Source organism: Mastomys coucha, unplaced genomic scaffold (assembly GCF_008632895.1).
Source record: "Mastomys coucha isolate ucsf_1 unplaced genomic scaffold, UCSF_Mcou_1 pScaffold21, whole genome shotgun sequence".
NCBI classification, from domain to species: Eukaryota; Metazoa; Chordata; class Mammalia; order Rodentia; family Muridae; genus Mastomys; species Mastomys coucha.
In genome coordinates this window covers 60,510,197-60,518,910 of record NW_022196904.1, presented here as the reverse complement: position 1 = coordinate 60,518,910, position 8,714 = coordinate 60,510,197, and the positions used below count along the sequence as shown (strand labels likewise).

Below are 8,714 nucleotides of genomic sequence, written 5' to 3'. Positions count from 1 at the left end.
AAAAAAAAAAAAAGCCAGCGAAAGAGACGACAGAGGCAGAAAGAAAAAGAGAGGAGGGGTGAGGGGGACGCACATAAACCCAGTTTAAAAAAAAAAAAATCACCTCTTCACTAGAGACTCCGGAAACGTAGAGGCAGCGAGATCCCAGCGCAGTCCAAACAAGCCACAGTCAAATAATTTTCAATCTTGAAGAATTATTCAGATTAAAATGTACAGAAGTTTCATTCTCCTATGCCTACGTGAGCCCCAAGTCGTTTCCCTTTAAGGGCTCCTTTTCTTTTAAAGTTGGATTTTAGGCAGCGAGGACTCTTACACTAGGGGGCAGACAGATACTGTACTTACTCCAATCTTAAGCAATTTTTTCCCTCCCAGCATATGCTCTGATTTAGCACTGTAAATTTTTCAGAGGACCCAACTCTGACAGCCCCTGGTGATTTTCAAAGTACCACAAGCCAGTGGTTAAAAATTGCATTGACTTGGAAGTTCAGAGGGACACAATGGAAGCCCCTTCCCTATTCACGGAGCTCCAGTGTGGTGGAAGAGAAAAACACACACGACTAGATTGAGGGAAAGGAGAAATTCAATGGATCCTGGATTCTACTGAGCTCAGAGTTAAACTCGGCATTGCTGGGGTCTGTATTCATATTGTGATTTAATCTGTAAAGAATTACAGACCAGCCAACCACTTTCTGCAAAGAAACCATATTCCTGGGAGTTGAGAATTTATTTTTCAGACTAAGACAAATGTTTTTCCCTAACTTTGACCAGTCAAATAAAGCTTGCCACCATTCTCATTAAAATAAATTTACATTTGCAGGAAAGGGCTTGGCTGAGTTTTTAAAAATAATAATACATAGATTTGTATCCTTTAGTCTCAGGACTTTTAAGTCTTAGAGTTAAGACAGCTGAGCATCCTTAAGAAGGACATTTAAAAATATTTTTGCTTCTCCCCACCCCCAATTCGGCTGTCCTGTCTCTTCATCCTTTCAGTAAAATTAATTACAATTCATATGGAGATTTTTTTCTTCCCTTTCTAAACAGCACTTCTATAGCTACATGAATCCTAAAATTCAAAGTGAAGCACCCCTGACTGGGTGGTAGTTACGTGGTTAATGTGGCTATGTGCCTAGCTGGCTGTATTTCTACAATTCTCTTTCTCTCTCTCTCTCTCTCTCTCTCTCTCTCTCTATATATATATATATATATATATATATATATATATATATATATATGTGTGTGTGTGTGTGTGTGTGTGTGTGTGTGTGTGTGTGTGTGTGTGTGTGAAATTTGAAGGATATAATTTCTTTAGCTAGAAAAATGAAGAACACACACACACATGAAGCTTCTCTTCAAAAAACATCTCTTCGTTCGCGAGTGTGTGTGTGTGTGTGTGTGTGTGTGTGTGTGTGTGTGTGTGAAAAGTGATCTTGCCCTGGAAATGGCTGCACTAGAGAGGCAAGATTAACATTTCTTCATAATCAATTATGCTCATCTATTAAGTCAAGATGGGGATACCTATTAGATTTCCAGTGTCAACCTCAGTCTCACTATATGCTGAGCTTACCTCTAATCTGACATTTGTAGCATCAAATAATTCCTTAAATCAGAGAGAAATTTAAAAAAAAACCCACACTTCTCTGAAATGATTTCTTTTCTATCTTTCTTGTTCTCTGTAGGAGAAAGTTATATGGTGTCTCTAATCAGCCAGAAAAGCTCAGCCTGGCTTTACTCTGTGGCCACCTTATTACACACCAGGTTTATGATAGGCTAGTACCTGCTATAGCTTGTTATTTCTTAAAACATTCAAATACTCACAGCACCTGCCACTTTAGTACAATATGTGATTTCTGTAGAGAAAGAGAAGGCTGAGAAACATTTCAGGGTGAAGCTTAAATAGGATCTTTTTTTTTCCTTGCTGAAAAGTAAGCTTCTGCTTGGCCTTATCTTTATCCCTCCTTGTTTCACACTCTCTCTGTATGTGTAAAAGGAACTGCTGGAAAGCGTGGTTTTCTCATGTCAATTACAGGTTCAGTTCATTTTATTAAAGTAACGTTACACTGCCACATCTCTATGCTACCAAGGATGCTTTCAAAAGTTGTCGATTTACTCTTTGTAGTGTCCTCTTTTCCCTCTTGTAGCTGAGCATCTTTTATGAAAAAAAAGAAAAAGAAAAGAAAAACATAATTTAATGGTTAGTAAACCTGTTTGACTTATGGATTTAGTTTTGGCTTGGTTCAAAGTATTCTCTATTAAAAACAAATTTCTCCTACAATTATGGAATTCTCATTCTCATAACCAACTAACTGGTCCTGATCAAACAGCAAGTTCCGTCAGTGGAATATAATGGGTCCTGGAGGTTGGCTCTGTATACTTTATGGTTAAAACTGATGCACAAAGTCAAAGATACATCAGTATCAATGATTTGAGCGTCTTGAGAAGATTGACATGGACTGTAGGGGTTGTATTTTTCTGCAGTGGCTCTCTCGAGGTAGATAGACTATGGCGTGTTTGTGGCTCTTGTGAATTATGCTGGTATTATTGCCATTTGGAGCAGGCTCTCTGGGTGTATTTTAATGACTATATGGGTATTTAAAGAGAATTTGAACAATGAAGTCCATATTCAACTGTTCTATGACCTCGAAGCGTCGTCTTGGACGTCTTTGTCTGTGTACATTGACAAATGTGTATCTGATACATGTGCGTTTACATGTGTGTACAGAGGGTGTGCACAGGCGAGGCTGAGCGGCTGCCTCCGCCTGTCCATCAGCCGACAGAAAGGTCTTTCTCCCTCTTTTCATGACCGGGCGTGTGACAGGTCACTGGCTGGCCAGTTTGCTAAAACCAATAAGAGAGGATAAAGTTGAGAGGAATTTATTTTAGGTGCATCATAACACTGAGGTGAAGTCTACTGGTGTTTCTCAGCATCCGAGATGCTTCATTTGAGCAATTAAAATGTCAGGCCACAAATCTATAAAATATTAACCCTCCAAAGAAAAAGGCAGATATCGAACGGTATCTTTTCCTATAAACAAACAAACAAACAAAAAGGAGCTACCAAACCGAGGAAGTGATGAGAGTTCATTAAGCAAAGGATTTGCCACCCCTCGGATCTAGCCAAATCTTTCGTTTGCAAGCCCACATCCCAGCACCTTGCCACCTCCGCTTGCGTACCCCTCTACAAAGAAGGGGAGAGCATTATTCAGTCTTTGGCATAGTGGGCTCTACATAATGCGCCGGGAGTCCGGGGTGGACCGCGAGTCGCGCATTTAGAGGCATCGCCAAGTTGCGAGAGACTAAGTCTTTGGCTCCATCCTCAACCCCTCGTGGAGCCTTTAAGAGGCGTAGTGTGTGCGCCGCGCGCTAGCCTTGCAGCCAGGGCGGAAACCTCGGGTGCCGGGTGCGGAGCGGCCGGGGTCCGCGCTCCGGGACCCGCCCGGGCCCATCCCCCTCTCTGTGGCCAGGACGGCGCGGCCACCCGTCCCCGCCCCCCTCCGTCCCCGCGCGCCCCGCGCGGCTGTCGCGACGCCGCTCGCGCTAGGACCGGGCTGCTCCTGCTGCCGCCATGGCGGGGCCGCCGCGCTCCGGCCAATGACAACGAGGGGGCGGCGCGCGCGCGCCGGGCCAGGCCAACCCCGGCGGCTGCCTTATAAGGCGCGCCGTCGCCATGGCAACGTGCGCTAAGTTGCAGCAGTCGTGTCAAAGTTCACTATATAGAGAGCTCAGTGAGCTGATCGCGGAGAAGCCACTTCTGCCAGCCCCGGCGCCTATAAATCGCATTCCCTCCCGCGCCCCCCTTTTTAGCATATTTGATCACTTTGATTCTGCTCTTTTCTCTCCGCGGTGTGTGCGTGCGTGCGCGCGTGTGTGTTTTCTTCTCCTCCTCCTCCTCCTCTGCCGGAGTTGCCTCCTTTCTCCGGGTGCCGCGCTGCTCTTCCCTCTTTCATTCTTTCTCTCCGTTTCTCCCCCCTCTGCGCACGAAGGATGCGCTTCTAGGTGCTGATCTGCCCTCCTTTCTCTCTTATCATCTCTCCCCCGCCGCCGGCGAGTTGACTCTTTCCCTATGTGTGTGAGGCGGCGGCGGCAGCAGCAGCAGCAGCAGCAGCAGCAGCAGCAGCAGCAGCGGCGGCGGCGGCTCCACCGGCGGCGGCAGCAGCAGCAGCAGCAGCGACTCCACCGGCGGCGGCGGCACTAGACGCAGCGGCTCCGGGCCCGACCCGGAGGCTTCGGCGGCGGCGGCGGCGGCGGCGGCCCGGGCGGCCCGCGGGGAGCAGCGAGCGGCCTCCGAGAGCGGCGGCGGCGGCGGCGTCCGGAGCGAGCGCGGCGCGCGCTAGGCGCCCGGGGCAGGAGGCGGCGGCGGCCCAGCGCCAGGACGACGCCGCGCAGCGCCGGACGCGGACCACTTTCATGCTGATTCCCCCGGACCCGGGCAGAGCTCCGGCCACTCCGCGGGCCGCCGGCCTCCGCCCCGGCCTGCCTGGCTCCCAGGGCGCGCCAGCGCCCGGCGCCTCCGCTCTCCCTGTCCTCCTGATTTCGATGGCTTTCCTGAATGGCTGACTGTGGGCTGCCCTGGACTTGGCCCCCGGACAGTCGCCTCTCCTTCTCCTCTTCCTCCTCTTCCTCCTCCTCCTCCTCCTCCTTCTCCTCCTCCAACTCCTCCGCTGCACACTAGATCTGAGAGCGAGAGAGTGAACGAGAGAGGGAGAGAGGGAGGGAGAGTGAGAGCGAGCGAGATCTTTAGAGAGATTTTTTTTTTTGCCTCCTACTTCTGTCTTGAAGCCAGACAATCGACTTGCAGCTCTCCCTCCCCTCCCTCTCTCCACGTTCTGCTCCCACTCTCTTTCCCCTGTCCCCTCGCCTTCCCCTCTTGACGGAAAGCCCCCCGAAACCAACAAAGCTGAGCCGAGGGGAAACAAACAAAACAAACACACCGGGCCAGACAGCAATCGACAAAACTTTGCAAAAGCAAAAACAACAACAACAAAAAAAACAAAAAAAAAACAAAAAAGGAAAAACTAACCAACCTCAAATCAACTAGCCCTGAGCCACCCGGGGCGCCCTCCCGCGCCCTCTCGCACCCTCGCACACACAAAAGGCGGCGCGCCGGAGCCCGAGACCCGGGAGCCGCCGCCACCCCGCCGCCGCCCGCAGCCAGGGGAGCAGAAGTCCGGACGCGGCCCCCATAGATATGGCAATGGTAGTCAGCACGTGGCGCGACCCCCAGGACGAGGTGCCCGGCTCTCAGGGCAGCCAGGCCTCGCAGGCGCCGCCCGTGCCGGGCCCGCCGCCTGGCGCCCCGCACACGCCACAGACGCCGGGCCAAGGGGGCCCAGCCAGCACGCCGGCCCAGACAGCGGCTGGCGGCCAGGGCGGCCCTGGCGGCCCGGGCAGCGACAAGCAGCAGCAGCAGCAGCACATCGAGTGCGTGGTGTGCGGGGACAAGTCGAGCGGCAAGCACTACGGCCAGTTCACGTGCGAGGGCTGCAAGAGCTTCTTCAAGCGCAGCGTGCGGAGGAACCTGAGCTACACGTGCCGCGCCAACCGGAACTGTCCCATCGACCAGCACCACCGCAACCAGTGCCAGTACTGCCGCCTCAAAAAGTGCCTCAAAGTGGGCATGAGACGGGAAGGTATCGGCCTCTCATTTCTTCCCCCTTCGCCCGCGGTCCCGGGGCCCTGGGTGCGTTTGGCTAGCCTGCTCTGGGTAAGGACTCAGAAGCCCCCCCGAGCTCTCCGGGTTGCAGTCGGAGGGGGTTTGGTACTAGGAGCAAGGGTCTGCACTGCAACCCAGATCAGCTCCCACCCCCACTACGGTCCGCATGCTTTAGCAGACTTCCCTTCTCCACTCTTTCACCCTCTCTCTCTCTCTCTGTCTCTCTCTCTCTCCCCCCGGACAGCTTTTCCTTTCCCTTGCATTGATTGAGAGTTCATTCGAGTTCACCTTTCTGCAAGGAATGGGTTGTTGTTTGTTGTTGTTTTAAAGTCCCCCCCCCCTTTCTCTCTTTCCTTGTTTTTCCTGCATGTTCAACATATGTCCCTCCTCCTTACCCCTCTCCCCAACCCCCACCTTCTCAAAAAAAAAAAAAAAAAAAAAAAAAAAAAAAAAAAAAACAACAACAACCTGAGATTGTACTTTTGTACAGGAGGTTCAAATTACAAATGGCAATTTTATGCACTTCGCCGAATTAACGCTGCTGTGGGCAGAGCTCATGTGACCCCTCCGTGGATTAACATTCTGCTTAAAAAAATACCTCTTGTTTTCTTTTTTTCCTTTCACTTTTGAAACCTTGAGAGCACTGTAGGCAGTAGGGAAGTGTGGGCAAGGGGGCTTGGGCCGCTGCTTTCCCTCTGCGCCAGTTGGGTCTTTGTGATATAAAATTATCCCAGAGCCGGGAACAGAGCTCTCTACCAATGGCGCGCTTCGCGCCGGGCGCGGGCTCCGGGTTGAAGCGAGCCAATGCCGGGGTTTCTTTGTGTTTCTGCGAGAGCGACTCTCCCGGTCCTGAGTCAGATAACAGCGGGTGCCTGAGCCTCGCTGGCTTTCTCCGGTCGTCACGGGCCTTGTCTGGGCTCCGCTGGCGCCCTACGTCTGCTCCCAGTCTCTCTCTGGCTTCCTCTTCTCTCTGACGGCCTCTCTCTCTTTCTCTCTCCGCCCTCTTCTCCCTTGTCTCTCCTCCTCCGAGTTGAGCTCACTGATCAGGCAAAGAAGCCAGACCTAGACTCTGTCTCTCGCCGGGGGTTTCTCTCTTGGGCTGGGGTTGAGGTTACAAGGTTTGGGGACAGTCGTTCGGAGGTGGCCACAGGCCACCTGGGGTAAACCTTGATGTCTTGTGCAAAATCGTCTCCCCCTCCCCCTACATCCCCTCTTGTTCCTTCTCTAATCAATAAGAAATATCAGCTGTTGAGCAGTTTCTAAAAAGAAAGAAATGAAATGAAATGAAATGTGTCCTCAGAATATGCTACATCCCGGTTACAGCTCCAGGGACCCCATTAAAAGTGACCAATTCTGGGTCCTCGGTAGATCAAGCCTAGATGGGCCTGGCAGGCAAGTGTTGATCTTTGGTGATCAGAGCTGGCCTGGGAGGTGAGGTCTGTCTGTAGCAGGCCTGCCTGTTTCTTGGCGCTGTTCTAGGGCCTGGGACAGGTTGGTGTCTTATAGAAGGATGCGGGACCAAGACTGATCATTAACTGTGGAGTGTCTCCTTTCCTCCTGCAGCTGTACAGAGGGGCAGGATGCCACCCACCCAGCCTACCCACGGGCAGTTTGCGCTGACCAACGGGGACCCCCTCAACTGCCACTCGTACCTGTCCGGATATATTTCCCTGCTGCTGCGCGCGGAGCCCTACCCCACGTCGCGCTTCGGCAGTCAGTGCATGCAGCCTAACAACATCATGGGCATCGAGAACATTTGCGAACTGGCCGCACGGATGCTCTTCAGCGCCGTTGAGTGGGCCCGGAACATCCCCTTCTTCCCTGACCTGCAGATCACGGACCAGGTGGCCCTCCTTCGCCTCACCTGGAGCGAGCTGTTCGTGTTGAATGCAGCACAGTGCTCTATGCCCCTCCATGTCGCCCCGCTCCTTGCCGCTGCTGGCCTGCACGCTTCACCCATGTCAGCCGACCGGGTGGTCGCCTTTATGGACCACATACGGATCTTCCAAGAGCAAGTGGAGAAGCTCAAGGCACTGCACGTCGACTCCGCAGAGTACAGCTGCCTCAAGGCCATAGTCCTGTTCACCTCAGGTAGGAAGGAGGTCTGCTTTCAGGTACCCAAGAACCCCCAGGCTAGAGTTAGGGCCTAGGAAAAAAATGGCCAGCCCAACTTCCCCCTTAAAAGACCAAACTGTAGAGTGCATTTTGAGGTGGGAACATGATGTAACTGCTGGCTTGTCATGGGATGCAGCAGGATGCACCATGCATCCTTATGTATGGAGCCATCCATCCATCCATCCATCCATCCATCCATCCATCCATCCATACATACATACAGGACCTTAGGACCTCTCAGGCCCCTTCCTCTCATGTAATAGCCAACCTAGAATGCATTCTGTTGCTCCTCACTAAGCCCAGGCCCTCTGGGCCTAGTTGGCCCCCAGGGAATCTCCTCAAGTTCTGGGATTTTTTTTTTTTTTTTGGCACCCTGACTGGGACCTCAAGAAGCTGGCCCTGGGCACATTTGCAGCCCTGGCATCATCTCTGTAGGAGAAACTTTGTCCCTGCAGGGAGAAAGTTTGCCTGTGAACTCAGTAGGAGTTAGGGCTCCAGGCAACTCCAACCTGAGAGCAGCAATTTTCAAAATCACATTCTCATTAAGAATAATGTAGACCGTCGGGGGGGGGGGGTGCTGTCAGAATGGGGCAGGAGGGGCTAAAGGACTGCCATAATTCCAGAATGTCTGCAGGGGGCTGAAGGCTGGCCTCTGGCTTCCCCTGTTCAGGCAAACACTTCAGGCAATTTTGAAGCAACCCAAAGTGTGTGCCAACTTGGGCTGGATCTGAATGTTGCTGGAGATATAAAACCATCATTGACTGTATTAGGAAATCTAATTAGTTTGCATGTAGTTTAACCTGTGTGAGTAACAGATCTGATACTCATTAACTCTTGAGGCCAAATGATGTCTGAAAAGTGTCTGGCTTTCCATTTCGGGCCACACCTGAGCCTTTTGGCTGCCTCCATTCTCAGTTCAGCCATAGCCCAGGTGGGTAGAAATTACCCC

The 8,714-nt window shown here is 51.8% G+C and overlaps 1 protein-coding gene and 1 long non-coding RNA gene across 14 annotated transcripts in view; one reads left to right on the top strand and one right to left on the bottom strand.

Annotated features, from left to right (window-relative positions):
- Positions 1 to 1,144, bottom strand: part of LOC116102385 — a 181,734-nt gene extending 180,590 nt beyond the window's left edge. For all 11 annotated transcript variants that reach the window (XR_004123131.1, XR_004123134.1, XR_004123125.1 and 8 more), the window contains exon 1: positions 104 to 1,144. This is a non-coding gene — a long non-coding RNA (uncharacterized LOC116102385). The remainder of the gene's footprint in view (positions 1 to 103) is intronic.
- The window catches only part of Nr2f2 (nuclear receptor subfamily 2 group F member 2), a 14,663-nt gene that overhangs the window by 1,128 nt on the left and 4,821 nt on the right, over positions 1 to 8,714 (top strand). The window contains exons 1-2 of one of the 3 annotated variants that reach the window (XM_031386975.1): positions 4,265 to 5,627; positions 7,214 to 7,741. In XM_031386975.1, the coding sequence (XP_031242835.1) occupies positions 5,186 to 5,627; positions 7,214 to 7,741 (970 nt within the window). In that variant the 5' untranslated portion in view covers positions 4,265 to 5,185. Of the gene's footprint in view, positions 1 to 4,264; positions 5,628 to 7,213; positions 7,742 to 8,714 lie in introns of those variants that run through there. The other 2 variants (XM_031386974.1, XM_031386977.1) reach the window with 2 other exon arrangements.